Source organism: Pseudorca crassidens, chromosome 3 (genome assembly GCF_039906515.1).
Source record: "Pseudorca crassidens isolate mPseCra1 chromosome 3, mPseCra1.hap1, whole genome shotgun sequence".
Taxonomy (NCBI): domain Eukaryota; kingdom Metazoa; phylum Chordata; class Mammalia; order Artiodactyla; family Delphinidae; genus Pseudorca; species Pseudorca crassidens.
In genome coordinates this window covers 78646461-78663220 of record NC_090298.1, presented here as the reverse complement: position 1 = coordinate 78663220, position 16760 = coordinate 78646461, and the positions used below count along the sequence as shown (strand labels likewise).

At 38.2% G+C, this 16760-nt stretch overlaps 1 protein-coding gene across 5 annotated transcripts in view; it reads left to right on the top strand.

The window, feature by feature from the left end:
* LIX1 (limb and CNS expressed 1) overlaps positions 1–16760 on the top strand; it is a 48845-nt gene that overhangs the window by 15470 nt on the left and 16615 nt on the right. For 3 of the 5 annotated variants that reach the window (XM_067731307.1, XM_067731311.1, XM_067731312.1), the window contains one exon: positions 4854–5017. In XM_067731307.1, the coding sequence (XP_067587408.1) occupies positions 4854–5017 (164 nt within the window). Of the gene's footprint in view, positions 1–4457; positions 4549–4853; positions 5018–16760 lie in introns of all 5 variants that reach the window. The other 2 variants (XM_067731310.1, XM_067731308.1) reach the window with 1 other exon arrangement.

Genomic DNA, 16760 nt, shown 5'->3' with positions numbered 1-16760 from the left:
GACTATACACCCAGACCAAACTAGGTTAAAAATCCCAAGGCTAAGACTTAGTAGCTGTGTGATTGTATCCTGAGCATCTTTTATTTCTTATCTCTATGTTGTGGATAATACCTTTTGTAAGAATTAAATGAGAAAATGCCTAGTGCCTGGCATATAATAGGCACATGATAAGAGAGATGAGAATAGCAACTTCGTCCTATCCTACTCAGGACTTCTCAAGCTTTAGTGTGCATCAGATTGCCTGAGAATCTTGTTTAAAATGTAGATTCTGGTTCAGTAGGCCTGGGAGCATGAGAGCCTGAGGGGCCTGGAAGGTGACTTGAGGAAGTTTGGAATGAGAAAGAGTATCAAGACATAGGGTCTTCTATGACTTGCCAAGAAGTTATTTGTTCTGTAGGTAATGAAGGACCCACAGAAAGATTTTAAGATGTGAGTGATTTAATTAACCATAAGATTCAGAAAGATTACCTGGAAACAGTTGAGGATGGGTTGGATGGGAGGGTGATTGGAGTCAAGTGGGTACTGTGGTATATCTGGTTAGATATGAACCAGTGCAGCAGTGGCAATATTAACTGAGAGGAAGTGATGACTATCAGAGACATCAGGATACGGAACTGACAAAATCTGGGCATTTATTAGATCTGGAGAGAGGAAATTAAGTTTAAAGTTCCTGTCAGGTTTCTGATTTACGTGACTGGGTATATGATTATATCACTTTCTAAATAATTTGGGAAAAGAGTTTACGGAAAAGAAAATGGGTTGAGTCTGGGAATATGTTGAATTTCTGTGACATCCAAATGGAAGTATCTGTTAACAAAGTTGGAGTTACAAGAGAATGTTTTGGGAACTATTGGCATATATTATGGTAGATGGATTCATGGAAATAGGTTCCGTCATTCAAGAACAGTAGAGAGAGAAGCAAGAAAAGACAATGATAAGGCTCTTGTGCAAATCAACATGAGGGGTGAGCAGAGGAAGAGAAACCCATAAAATAGACAGAAGAAATGATAGAAATACAGAAGAAGAATCAGGGAGAATACTGTCAGAAAAGCTTAGGGAGATGAGAGTTTTTAGAAGAAATTGATCGGCTGTGTCAAATACAGTTAGAGGTCAAGTAAATAAGGACTGAAAGTTAGAATTAGTGATATTTGCCAAGTAGTTTCAGTAGCATAATGTAGAGGAAAGCCAGATTGTTGGTGGGTTAAAAATGAATGGCAGGGGGACTTCCCTGGGCGTCCCGTGGTTAAGACTCTGCGCTTCCAACTCAGGGGGCATGGGTTCCATCCCTGGTCAGGGAACTAAGATCCTGCATGCCACATGGCATGGCCAAAAAAGAAAACAGAATATTCCCGAGGTTAAGTGTTTCTTTTAATTGATTCATTGATTCATTCATTTATTCATTCATTTGTTGTCTTGAGCATACTTATGGCCGCTGAGGAGTGAGTAAAGAGAACACATTTAAAAATAGGAAGCCAAGAGAATTACTAATAGAACAATGCCCAGAAGAAGCAACACAACTTCATTTGAGACTGAAGGAAATAAGGTAGAGCTGGGCACTTGTGCAGATGGGTCACTAGATGTAGGGAGGGATATCACACGCTTGGTGGCTTAAGTTTGTAACGTGAAAGGCAGTATCATTGGCTGGGCACTGAAGGTGCAACTGCAGCTGGCGACTAAACTGTGTTGTGAGGCCTTTCCTCAAATTTGGGTGGTTTTCTTCAGCAGTACTTGACCCTTTGCTTGCCTTTTCTTTGACATTGTCCATGAACCTTGTTGTTGCTACTTCAAAAAAATAAAGGAGCATGTGTTTCATAAATAGAGCATCTTCAGATATACTGATCTTTGAAATTCAAAACAGCATGCTGGCCTTCTTCCCTCTGCACTCCATTCATCTGGTTTTCCAGTCGACACGAGGAGATAGAGATAGAAAGATGGATTGTGTGTGTGCATGTACATATGTTGCACTCTTTAGAGGTGATGACATACGTAAGACCATCAAAGAAATCTTCCAAGGTTGCAGAATAAAAAATTTGAAAACTGCTACATTTATTCATGCAGAAATTTTACTTAGTACCCACCTTTGAACTCTTTAATCCACACAGTTTTACGTGCCAAAATTCTTGTGTTCATTTTACCTAGAAGAGCATGAATCTTCAGCTCCTTACTCCACTTTTCAGCTGAACATCATTCAACAATGAACCAACTTAAAATAGCCGGTTAATGGCCCTTGTTGACTATCAGGGCAACAGACCACTGACTTCGGTTTTAGGCTTCAATCTTCAAGACATCTCTGCTAAATTCTGTAGGTCACGGGCAAATTGAAACACAAATCAGCCCACTCACAAAATACTTGTTTTCCTGGACATGGGAGAGAGAGGAAGTTGGGGAGCAGAAATACAGTTTAGGAAATAAAAGTTCTAATTCTATTTTGGGTTACATCAACTGGTGGAAAATATTACTTCAAATGTTTTTGAATGAATGAAAAATGTCTGTAATTACCAAGCTCACCTTGACCACTTAGCATGTATTTTATTGGTTAATTCAATTATCCCCTCTGATAGTCTTATATTTTCCAGTTTCTTTCCCAAAACACATCTTAAATACTAAAAACTACAGTTCTTAAATATACACAGGCATCCAGTTCGCTGGGTGTCTTGCAAATTTTCCTGAACTACACCTTGTAAAACTGGAAGCTGATGGGTGACCTAGGAATGAAGTGAAAGAGCCAGGTGCTCTGGTCAACAGCTTAGAAAGTGGTTGTGCAATGTTTTTGCCTCCAAGTCAAACTCTGTGACTCTCCTGATTCCCTGCAAAATAACAAAACCCAGCATTTTGAAGCACATGTATTCAGAAATATATCAGGAGAATGTCAAAGGGCATAGACACCATATTACAAAAAGAAAGTTTGAAAGAAGAAAAGCTATTCAATCTAGAACCTGAGGAAACCTGAGAGTGGTCTATTTTAGTACACTTTTATACGCAAGTGTGAGATGCCAATTCAAAACGGTTTAAGGTAAAAGCAGATGTGTTGGTTCAGGAGCTTAAGCTATGACATCAGAACTTAGTCTTTCTTTCTCTGTCTCTTGGTTCTACCCTGCTCTATGTTGGCTTTCTTTTCAGCCATGAGTCTCCCTTGCCTGGGCAGCACCATACTTCTCTCCTATAACCCCAGCAACTCTAGTGAAAAAGGAGAATCCAGTCTTCTGACATTTCCAACAAAATTCCTGGACTCATTGACTCTAAATGACTTGACTTTGGTCTAATCCCCAATCCTCAACCCTGGAGAAGACTTGGTTAAAGGAAAGGTGGTTCTTTAAGGAAAACTTTCGTGCTATTCCTGCAAAGAGGGACAACAAATGCCAGGGAGGCAAAAACAACAGATGTCCTATACCACCTTCAATTATGTCATGGGTTCTCTTATGAATACGGGGATTAACCTCTATGAAGTCCCAGAAATGAGAAATAGCCCACTTGCATGAACCTTATAGGAAAGCAGATTTCCACACACTCCCCAAAATGACCTTCTTATAGTTAAAACCATTAGCATTTGAAATGGGCTACATCAAGATGTGCCAATTACCCGGTCCTTCCGTGTGTCCAGAATCAGGCCAAATGGGCAGCTGTCAGTGGTATTGTGCAAGGAATTCCTGCATCAAGCGGAGCTTTGCCTGCATGACCTGAAAGGTCTCTTTTGCCTCTACAATTCTATTATCCTTGTTAATTTCCACAATTCAATTTGCAGTACAGGATAAACAAACCAACCTAATTTGATCTGGAACTTCTACAGGCTATCATAGGTCATTTAATCTAAAACACATGGCTGTAGCCATTACTACGTTTTCTGAAGTCATCTAACAGACGTGGTCCTTAACAAGGTTTCCATGTTATTAGTTTCACTTATGGTTTTTTTTCCCCAGCCTCCTGCTTATTACACAATTGCTTTCATTCTCCTTTGGATTAGGGTGGAAAGGAGCATGAAAGAATTTTCTTCTTTCTGCCTTTCTCCTCTTAAATCTTATAATAGGTGAGTTCCAATTAAAATTACATTGCTTGGGGCTTCCCTGGTGGCGTAGTAGTTAAGAATCCGTCTGCATGCAGGAGACACGGGTTCCAGCCCTGGTGCGGGAAGATCCCACATGCCGCGGAGCAACTAAGCCCGTGCGCCACAACTGCTGAGCCTGCACTCTAGAGCCCATGAGCCACAACTACTGAGCCCACGTGCCACAACTACTGAAGCCTGCACACGTAGAGCCTGCGCTCTGCAACAAGAGTAGTCACCGCAATGAGAAGCCCCTGCACTGCAACAAAGAGTAGCCCCTGCTCGCTGCAACTAGAGAAAGCCCACGCGCGGCAACGAAGACCCAATGCAGCCAAAAATAAAACAAATAAAATAAATAAATTAAAAAAAAATTACACTGCTCATACTTTTACCTTTGAATTTAGCTTTCACTTTGCAGGTCCAAGAATCTATGAGAAACAGGAGTGGGAGTCATGGATAACCATAGATCTGGACAAAGTTTATTAAGGAAAATTTTCAAAGAAGGAAGAGTGAGATTTTTAAATTTGTTATCAAAAACTAATTTGTAAATTTAATATACTGCAATGCTGTTAGAATTAGGGTGCCAAACCACTTGAGCCATACTCATGAAAAAATAAACACATTTGTGTTAAATAGTATTTGTTTCTTTCACAACTGAAAGCACCCCACACCCCCACCCCACCCAAACATACACATACTCCCTTCTGCTTAAACTGGAAGTGCCTTGTTACACAATCCAACCCGCAAATAAAATGTTGTTTTTGCTAGGGTATGTCCATCCTTAATAACTGATTATATTTCTTGTCTTTTTCAGTGAATGTTGTGTCAATGTTACAGGAATTTTGGGAAAGCAAGCAGCAACAGAGGGCTGCGTTCCCAAGTGAAGGTGTGGTGGTCTACGAGTCGCTGCCGTCTCCTGGACCACCCTTTGTGAGTTATGTGACCCTCCCAGGGGGAAGCTGTTTTGGCAACTTTCAGGTAAGAAGCAACCATAAATTGATCAGCGAAAGCTGATTGAGTTAAAACAGAGTAAGCCCTTTGATAAAATGGTACATTGTAAGTTTTCTTGGATCTAATGAAAAAAGTTGTGCCACATTCCATTATGTAACAGAAAAATTGGTCAGATGTTCCCATTTTTTTTAATGGGAAGTATTTTTTATTAGGGTGTTGTCCCCTGATATTTCTTGGAAAATGAATTTTATAGTATTTTATTTGCCTAACTGCTGCTGCCTTTTCCCTCAAATATTTTAGAATAAATCTTAAAGAACAAAGGAACTTGGGCAAAGTCCTTCCATCAGGGCCCTTCCATCAGTAGAAAGTCTTCACGTTTATGAAATTTGTAATCAAATACTAATCAATCTACTACACACGAAAGCATGAACCTATAGCAAAGGTTGAGGGTCACAGGGCTGGGTTCAGGCACCTATGCCAATCCCAAGTTCTGCCTCTGAATAATTGTAGACCCTTGGGAAATTTATTTAACTTACTGATTTCCCTGATTTTGAGATGGGGAATAATACCCACAGGGTAGGTTGAGAATCATATGAAATATACATGCAATGTGTTTATCTGATATATAGCAGTTATTCCAAGTATTATTTTGATAATTAGTATAAAGACTCTTCCAGTTGGTTAATTCTTTGTTATGTTTATGATGGGTGTAAAAGATGATATATTTCTAGTTGTACACCTGTTCACACAAAAACATTTGTCTGCATTAACAATCAGTATCTGATTGTGTGCGTAACAAATACTTATTGAGTGACTAGGAAATATCAAGCACTGGATCAAGTAATGAGGATATGGTCCATACCTTAAGGAAAGAAATGTACAAAATTATAGTAATTACATAGTAATATTAGAGGGTCAATGAAAGCACAAAAGTTGGAGCTTCTCAATTTACCAGTCACCTTTATAAGTACCCCTTTAGTGCAGTAAACTCTCTCTTAATTTTCAATAACTGGCAAAAATCCTTCATTTATAGTTTATGGACAATGTGAAACTCAGAAGCGCTCAACTTTCCCTCTTAGCTTGGACAACTAGGAAGCCCAGAGGCAAAATTTCAGTGTATCTCTTTGTAGTATGTCTATAAAACTTACTGTCGTGTAATTTTTAGGACTAACCTCATACTTGATATTATTTATATTTCTAACTTTACTCTCCCTTTGAACTTAGTGTGCCTCACTCATTTATTTCGTCCTGTTACCATGTATCTGTTTTATATTATTTCAAATCCTTTGTGTGCCTCACTCATTTATTTCGTCCTGTTACCATGTATCTGTTTTATATTATTTCAAATCCTTTGTGGAGTAAGGGGAAGATATAGTTTAATAAATAGACCCACAAACCTATGTCTGCCTAGGGAAGTCAGAAAAGAATTCATGGGAAGCAATCACACACTGAGATGTACAATTGAGGGTGTCTTTGCCAATCAGTAAGGAAGAGATAACATTCTCAGCATAGGGAACAGTGTGTACAGAGGCATGGAACAAGAGAAAACCACAAGAACTTTCAGAATTTGGGGATCCTAAGTGTGTCTGTGACAGGGAAACAGTAGGCGATGATGGTAGGCACTCATATCAAACTATAAGGGGTGTTCTTTGCAAAGAAGAACAGGTTTTATTCTATATAAAATCAAAATCCCTGAAAGATTCTGAGCAGGAGCATGATATATTCAAATGTGTTTCAGAAAGCTTACTCTGACAGTAGCCTGGGGTAATTTTAAAGAACTGCTTTCAAAACTTCTGACACCGCCAGCCAGTGAGGTCTTGCCTTCTACCCTGAGCAGTGGTCAACAGTGGATTTTTACCTCTGACTAATGAAAGTGAACTGCCTGATGAGGATGATTTGAAAATGGCTCTAGAAGCCTTAGAACAGAACTTGATGGAACCCTAGACACTTAGACATGGATGGGGAGCAAGGGAGGGGGAGGAAAGGCAGCAAATGAGCAAAGGATTCCCTAATCCCCATGAGTCTGCAGGTCCATCATCGAGCATTCAAGGTGAAGTCTGCCTACTCATAGAGAGCTCCCATCAGACTTCCCATTCAGGGGAGGCCTCCTAGGAAAACAGAGCTGCTCAGCCACAGAGCAAGGTTTTGCCAGCCACCTAAATGAATCTGGTTTTTTTTTTTTTGTCCATGAATGTCAATGGACTAAAGATCACCAAACATGTGAAGAAATCCAAAAGAAAAAAATTTTAAAAAGGCCAAGGCAAGCAAACAAAAGAACAGAAATATTTTAAGCAGCAGAGTATGTAAAAGAGTATTACAATAATTATCTTCAGAAAATTGTGGAAAGATAAGTATCCCTAAAACAGCTAAGAAAAAAGAAGCAAGCAGGGAACAGGAAATTTAAAGTGTGATTGCCAAATTAGAACAATAATTAGAACAAATAAAAAATGAGTAAACAGATGAATAGACATAGATCACAGCCAAATTAGTAAAGGATGACAAAGTAAAACATGAATAGTAAATTTTCTAGAACTTAGAGCAAAAAGACAAAGAGATGGAAAAAGAGGACAGGAGACATGGGAATAAATCCTGGAGGTAAACATTAATCTAATAAGAGTTCTAGAAAGAGACAAAGGAAATAAGGGGAAGAAATAAGTAACAGAAGCAATTTTCTTTGAGTTAAAGGAAAGCACAAATTTTCATATTGAAATGGCCCACCGTATTCCAAGCAGGATCATGACAAAAAGTCACACAGCTCTGTGGCTGTATGAGACTAAGGGACAGCATTCTGTTTAAAAGATGGATCAAGGGACTTCTGTGCATTGATCTCACTGTTTTTTTGGGTTTTGCTTTGTTTTGTTTTAAGGTAGATTTGATTTACATGTAGGATAGCTATGGGGGAGCTGATATGAAATTGGGCAAAAACTGGCAAACCTGGTCAAAAAAATGAAAAACTATATATTTGAAAAGATAAACAAGAAAGACATTTGTGAGTAAGAAAAAAGAATAAAAAACATACACTACTCTCAGCATGAGAAAGGGGATGTAATCATAGGAGTGTGATATAAAAATACTACATGAACTATTAAAAAAGCATTAAAACTTACATAATATTGACTTTTTTCTGGGAACTCTGTTATCTTTGCAATTCTTTTATAAGTCTAAAGTTATTTCAAAATAAAAAGTAAAAAAGAAAAAAAATGGCTCCAATGGCTCCCTACTATTTTACCTTCTTATTAAAGTTTGAATTCCTTATTCTGGCAATAAAGACTTTACAACTAGCCCCAACTTTCCCAGCTTTAGCTCCTGAATTCTTTTCTGACACTCAGTGCTTCAGCCTGACTGTCCCTCATCCAGGCCTTGACCTCTTCCAGCCACTCCACACTCATACTATGACTGACTCATGAAGTGCTGTTGCCACCTTCTCTTCATGTCTAAACCCTGACTATATTCCAGGACTTCACTTAGATATCACATTTTCCATGAATTTTCCCTGAAGCTCCCCACTAAAAATCTTTACCTCTTCTGATTTTCCAGTGCAGTTAGTTATCTCTGCTTCTCTTCTAGTATTTAATGTTTTTTACCTTATGCTACAGCTACTTATGTGCATGTTCTGTCCCTATAATAAAATGTAAGGGCCTCAGGGACAGAGTCTGTATCCTTATATCCCTAAGATGCCAAGTACTGGGCTTTGCATATAGTAAGTGCCTAATAAATGTTGTTGAATGAATAGCTAAATGATGAATAACAAATCCGAAGAATCAATGAAGTTTATATATGTCCTTTTTAAAAAAAATATAATCACTATTGACAGATATACAAAACAATATATACTATTACATACAACATAATATATCAACTAAGGTATTTCACCTCACTCTGCAAGATGGTGGGCTAGGAAGGAAAAATCAGTAACATTAAAATCAGCTGATATTATTATGTTCATATCTGTGATTAAAGTTTTGAAAGTGGATTAATTTGAAACTATTGATTTAAAAAAACCTTCTAATTCTCTCTGAATTTCGTTTATGCAAAATAACTTTCCCTCCACCCTATACCCATGATCTCGAATAACCAACATTTGGCCATACACACCCATGCATTATGTTTGTTCATATGTAATAACTACATTCATTATAATGTACTTAGAATATAATGCTTTTGACAGATCAGTAAATAGATCTAGAGGATATGAGTCTAAGAAATTCTAATGTTTTTGTTTTTGCTTCCTTGAGAATTATGAATTTCCCTATTGTCTCATAAATTTCTACTCCAAATGATAAGACATCCCGTATGTAGTAAATTTACCATCCTCCTTATAGTCTCTAAAAAATAGAAAACAAAATTTAAAAAGCTGAACTCTTCAGCAGGTAAGCCTCTTGGTGATTTCTCTGATCATTTCAGGGTTTCCTTTTCCTTATGTTTGAATCATCATATTTTAAGGTTCTCAGGAGGATTGTTAACATCCTTGCTTTAAAAGATCCAGAATTTCCTGAATCAAATATGTTTTGAAAATGTCTTTGGGTGATTGGCTGCCAAATCTTAACCTATTTGGCTCCCCAAAATGTGATTTGAGAAAGGAAGGAAAAAAAAAAAGAAAGAATATTTCTCCTAAAGCAATGTCCTTACACTTTTCATGGTCAGTTCAGAAACTGTCTTCAGTGGTTTCAACTAAACCGTCTAAATGTTATTTTTACCATATAACATTTTATCATATTTTTGCCAGCAGTTGGCCTTAAGAACCTACATGCTCATTCCTGCAATGCCTTTCACGTAATCAAATGTCACCCTTGTGCATTGCAAATCATTTCATGATGGATTATTAATGCCAAGACCATGTGCTGGGACATGGAGAAACCATTATGCCAGCAGTAGCCTTCTTACTGAGCCGTGGACGTCACCTCCAACGGTGCCAAGTAATTGAAAATACTTGAAGTGGAGTATGGGACTGGACTGCCAGATTAATCCTTCTGGTTCATGAAAGCTGTAAGAGATTATGCTCATTCATTCTTTAGAAAAGTGGTACTCAGACTGAGCTTTAGTTTTCTGATTAATCAAAGGAAAGCAGTCAAAAGGCTCTGGTGGACACAAACCACTGGTTTTATGCAAAGAAACCTCCCACTGAAGTAAATGGGAGGCTTGTGTCCAAGAAGACTAATTAAAGAATTTTCAGTTAGTTTTGACGCCACAACCCAAAAAAAACAGAGAGCCAGAGGGAAAGAAAGCAGCCATAACCCTGCCTTTTAACTGTGCCTTCACAAACTACTTCAGTATAGAAAAAGAGAAGTGAAAATATGATTCACTTTTGAATTTCTAAACGATAAATAAAATGATCTACTGTTATAAAATTATTTGTCTTTTAGAAAGTTATACTGAAACACATTAGTGCTTATTGTGTCTTTTATAAAAGAAACTATCTTCTAAGGCATTAAGTAGAAATTCATGCATCTTGGGTGTATTTTCTCTATGCCATTTTTGTCTAGGCAGTTAATCCTTCCCTAGCCCCATATCATGACCATGAAAACTTGCAGTAATTTCCATTTTTTACAATAAGGGCAACACAAGGGCCATCAGATCAACGTTTGGCTCCCCTCTTGATGAACTCAGAAGGAAAGCCACTCATTGTTTCAGCAGCTGTTTTTGTTTCCAAATCCAAAAGGGGGAACTTAATTGAGTATTTTCTCTTATTTTATATTTTGATTAAAAGATCTGTGATTCAAGTTTTGTTTTCAAGCCACTGATGTTGTCTTCCATATAGTCTGCTAGAATGATTTGGATTAATGTATTTTACTCTTATTTGGAATAAAAAGTAAAACTTCTTTGAGTGTAGTACTACATCATGTGATTATGTGCAAAAGTTATGACTGAATAAAAAATGTATCACCTGGCTAAAACATTGATGTGATAGCTCGATTTATTTGAAGTGCAGAACACTCATTCAATGAGATGTCATACTTTTTTTCACGTATTTTGTTATTGTTAAAATTGCTTTACAGAAAAACAGGTGGTAAACACTGGGGTCAGGTACTTAGGCTGTTTGTATCATGCCAGGTGCTGTGTGAAATTGAGATGTTTAATATTTCCAGAGGCAAGCTGTTGATTGATTTTTTTTTTTTTTTCATTTCCAACCAGTATTTGGCATTGTGCAACAGGGTCACACAGTTGGGAGGTATGAGAGGGAACACTCAGAGCAGATGAGTTTCTTCCAAAGCTCTGTCTCTGAAAGGCCTTCCATTTTTATGCCACTTGGTTTTCAAACCAAAGCCTTTGCCTCTGAAGACACCTGGAAAAACTACTTTTCCAAGGTACATACTACCTAAAAGGATAGGGGTTTTGTTTTAGTCACTTTTAAGGCAGTAAGCACACTTCACCTTTATTATCAGATATAAAACACATGTTTTATACTTTCATGCATTGCATGATTCTTCTTCTCAAAGTCCAGGGAATTAAAAGTATATTTAAATCACAATAGAGTAAGTTTATAAAATTAAGTTTTTCCCGAGAGAGAAGGACTAAGAGAAAATTTGATTAATTCATAGACTTGGCTAAATGGAATTGTAATGCTCTCTTTTTTACCGATTATTAAATAAGGTCTAGCCTTAACATTCCATGCTCCAAAGAGAGATTTAGTTCCTGCCGTAAAATTGAGACTACTGCCTTGCACTAATGCTGTTTTAATGCCAACTATTACTGTTTGAAATCAACCATGACCTCTTCTCTGTCTCTAGAGTTGTATACCTTGATGCAGATGCACAACATGCTATGCAATGTAACTTAACTTCTAAAGGAGGTATTTCCTGGTAGAAATCTCCACAGGAAAGCATCCTGTTTTGCAACTAATGAGACTCAAAGATAGGAAGGTTAGTTATAACCCCTTCCCATTTGAAAGTCATATGTCAGCTAATGATCAGGCTTTCATGGCTTGCCCGTGAAACTGGAAGTGCATATTGTTTTAATGAGACCTAGTTATTCTCCAGAACACTTTGCTAACTTTACTTTTTTTTAATCAAGCAAAGTGAATAGAGATATTCACATATTGTTGTTTCAAATAGAACAGCAGCATATAGTGAAAGGAATGCTTAGGAAAAGTCTCCCTGGTAAATAGACTTGGGACAATCTCCAGGGGAGTCCCCCAGCCTCAGCTGATAAACTTTAGGAAGATGCTCACTGTCTCACAAGCTGCTGAATGAGGAAGAAAGTTTCCCCACCCTACCCCCCCCATCCCTCTCCGTGCAGAGCCAAGTCCTTTTACATCAAAGCAACTATAAAAATAAACCAAAACTTTGAGCCCTGATCAATTCATCTTGTCTTCACCTTAAGTTGAAAAAAGAATAAGAAAAAAGGGAAAAGAAAAAAACCTCAAGGAGCAAAACAACATGGTTTTGTAATAGTTACCAGGGACCTTGGTCTAGGTATGTGTGTAGAATAGCATTTGTGGCAGAGGTAAACGAGGAGGAGGCCAGGTGGTTTGTATTATAAAAATAACATTCTGACCCACCATGTGCATGAAACGTTTCTTTCAGTTGACAGGAACTGGTGAGTTTTCTCTGAAAATTGGACTCCCAGACCAGTCCCCTCCCCCATACCTAGCAAAGACCCCCATTCCCAGCACACACAGAGCTCCAAATTGTTCCCAATGTATTTGCAGCCAGCCTGACCTACAGAGAAAGAGACATGATATTAACTTGGGTGACTGAGTCTCAACGGTTGCCCTTTTTCACATCACCCTCTGGAAGGGAAAAAAATGCTAATATATCTACGAATAGATAAATTGAAACACATGCAAATGTTCATGCTTAGACCGGGGCAGTCAAGGTCTTAAAGAATTGAAAAGGGGACAATTAGTATCAGGGCCTGGTTTGTGGCATTCTTTGTGCTGATGGCTTGCTGTCAGGATGAAACTGAGGTGTTGGTGACACTGACCAGAGCTGGCAGGTCTTACACACAAACTCTGCAAGTCAATTGCTGAGACTTGCACTCTGAGTCACAAAAGCAAAACACTCCCAACCACCTGAATGACAGACTTGACAGCCTAAAGGATCTGGGCAAGAATTCTCACTTCGCACAGAGTCAGTTTATTTGGTTTTGCCACCTGCGAAGTCCCAGCTTGGGAGAGCCCCTTGGGTCCCATGGGCGATTGATCAAATGCCACCTAAATAACACTGACCTGCCCTTGGCCCCAGGGAGGATGGCATCTTCAGCTTTGAGTTTGCATGTGGATAAAATCTGTCAAATGTATAATACATGACGGGTCTTATTCCAAAAACCTTGCTCCTTACAGAGCACTTTTCAACTCCTCGGCTACCATTGGTAGACACAGAATAAAGTGTACCTAACTCAGTTTTATACATTTAGGATCTGCAGACCTTTATTTTTCTTGATGTCTTTAATATGCAAGTATAAAAAATTCTAAGAAGTCTGTTGTTTGTTTAAGATGGAGAAACGTTACTTATATTGATTTCTTTCCACATGCTTTCGTAAAGAAAACACTGTCGTTGGGATGTATGGACAGAAAAATCTTAGGGTCCAGAAACAGTCACTCAACACATGTTCTAATACAAAGCAACGAAAAACTATCAATAAAATGAGGACTACCAGGACAGTTACTGTTCAGAGTATAAATTGTGTCATCCTGGCTAGAAAATGTTTCTGTGAACAGTAACACACTTATAATAATTTCAATTTTTATTGTGATCAATAATTAACAATAAAACTAGTATCTTACTAGGCATTTCTATGTTTACAACATGTACGTGGCTACCAAAATTTTATTTCAATTAATTTAAGAATTTCCGTACATCCTAAAAAATGGATTAGCCACTATTTTATTTCAGGACAGCCTACTGACCCACAAATCATTCTTGGTTTAATCTTTCTGTTGCATAGTGTGACACATAGAAAATTATCATGGAAGAAATAAAAACTGCTGAGCAAAAAGGCAAATTGAGACCTCAGTTAAGTTAGAAGTACTTACATACTTCCTAAGGGCCTACTTTTAGAAGAACAGTTGTAAAGGATTTTTTTTTTTTCAACCTGAATGCTGCTGTCCTTGACTTTTGTGTAGAAGTAATTTCTCTAGTGAGAAATTAGCATGTTTGATGTTAGCAGAGGTAGATATACCGTTGTGATATTGTGATTTATAATAACATATATGCGGTCTGATTCCCTGCCAACAGCCCCTGAAACCCCTGGGACTTCCTAAGTGATAGGAGTGATAAAGGTATCTTTTGTTATTTATAACAAATAAAGGGCTATACCACACCTGAGTTTATGTTAATGAGGTGACTTTTGGGGAAGCTCCTAGAGATGGGGCCTGGTTTCTTATGACAGTTTCTTATGACAGTGCACTGCTTCTTCCTTGGCCTTTTCTTCTAAAAGAAGTTGAGTTCATCATGTGGGAATGGTAGGAGATACCCTTGGTGTCTTATGTCAAAATGACCCATGGAATATCAAAGTTGGAGCTTGGGCTAAAGTACTATCTGTACTGATCTGGGGGATGCTGGGAGACTTCAGCCCAATTATATATCTTCTCTATCCCAAGGTGGGTGACCATTTCTGTGACAAGCAGATTAGTATCGTGGTTAAAAATCTGGGATTTCAAGTCAGACAGACATGGGGTTTAATCTTGTTTTGGTAACTTTTTAAGTTGTATGACCTTAGGATATGTAACCTCTGTTTTTCTTGTGGGTGGAATAAGGATAACAAAACCAACTTCATAGGATTGTGGTAATAACTAAATGTGACAATTGACATAAGCTGCTTAGCTCAGCACCCAGCATATAGAGTCAGCGATGAGGATTACTGTTAGTGAGCTCTCCCTCAAGGGTGGGCTGAGGGAGTTCCCAATTGCCTGATGTGAGCAAAGCCTTTGTATTAGCTGTCTATGTCTGGGTAACAAATTACTGCAAAATTTATCATTGTCTCACACAGTTTCTGAGGATCAGGAATCTAGAAGCAGCTTAGTTGGGTAGTTCTGGCTCAGGGTGTCCCAGAGGTTTCAGTCAAGCCATCAGCTGGCGCTAGAGTCATCTGAAGGCTTGATCAGATCTGAAGGATCAGCTTCCAATCACACTCAGAAGGCTGTTGGCAGAAGGCGTTAGTTAGTTCCTTACCACGTGTGCGTTTCAGTAGGACTGCTCAAAACATGCCAGCTGACTCTTCCCAGAGAGAAAGCAACTGTGACCAAGATGGAAGCCACAAGGTCTTTTATAACCTAATTTAAAACGTGACATACCTTAGCTTCTGCCATATTCTATTGGTTGCACACACCAAACCTGTACAGTATGGGAGGGGACTGCACAAGTGTGTGAATACCAGGAGGCAGAGATCACTGGGGGTTATCTCAGAGGCTGGATACCACCACCTTTAAATGGTTTTCCTAAGCAATGCCACAGATGCTCTTTTTTTTTGGCTTTAATTTTAGAGTTGAGAGGCTTTGAAATGATTATAGTGTTTTATAATCTACCAGCAAATGAAAGGCATCCAAGCCTCAAGATAAATGTCTGAGTGGGGTCTGCTAGCCACTTGAAAAGCATGTGTCTCCACATACCAAAGAAATCCACAGCTGACTTTAGTAAAATCTTGACTGTTAAATATTCCAGCTCTGTACTTTCACAAAGTGCAAAGGACAGAAGTTGTCTCTCTATATTAACAAGTAAGAATGGTTAGCGGATAAGGCATGGTTTACAAGTCTGTATTTATGATTGGGGTCTGGCTGAAAAACAGCAAGAATAAACCATACAACCTGGGAAGTCTAATTCCAGCAGGAAGTTGCTTTGAAATAACATCATACTTCATTCACTCCCCAACTGATGTCTTTGACGACCAGTTTGGACACATCAATAAAACGTCCTGTCACTTACCATATTTTATTTTCTTGCAGCATTTCCCACTGTTGGATGGTAACTCTGACAGTGCCTGTTCTTACAGCAGAATCCACGCTCTGATTTAGATTTGCCAAGTAGATTGCTTTTAGCTAAATTTCTTGTCCAAGCACAGGTCCTTATGGTTCGAGAGTTCCCATTAAAAGATCCCTAAAGAAAAATATACAGCTTTACTGGCTTGGATTTGTAGCTCCAAAATTTAAAAGAAAGCGGCTGGTTAACATTATAGACATTTTGAAGTACTTGTCTTTCAGAAATGCAAAAGACAATAGCAAGAAAAGCCTTTGATGGCTCAGAATTTATTTTATTTTATGTACTTATTAATTGGTACACTTTCTCCCCCATTTTAACCAAAGATCCTGTACATTGAAACAATAAAATAAGTAAAGACATGTGTCTGCTTTAAAAATCTCGAAATTGGTTAAGTCTCATAGTCCTCTTCCATGCTTTCTGGGTAGAGGCTCTTTCTGTTCTCTCAGCCCTGCAGCACTTTGATCTCAGAAGCAGTGCCATTTGGTTGTAAATGTATGTGGCGCCTTTGATCTAGTACTTAGCTGGTCTTATTTAAAATAGATAGCTTCTTTTATCTAAGTAGTGTTTACTAGGTCTCTCTCTATGAAAGATGGTTTAAATTGCTATTATTTAGATAGAAAGTTATATAAAGTTTCTTAAGAGTGCCCAGATCTGAATCTAATTCTCTAAATTCTAAAACCCCAATGGCATTATTATAGATTACATACAGCAAATTCCTGTTAAAATGAGCTGCTTTTACAGATGTCAGGTAATATTTGCAAAAACTTTGTTTGCTTTTTAACAGGGAACTGATTTTCCAAAGAATAATAAACATATCCTACACTCAGGCAAAAATAGTACTCTCAGAGTGTCTG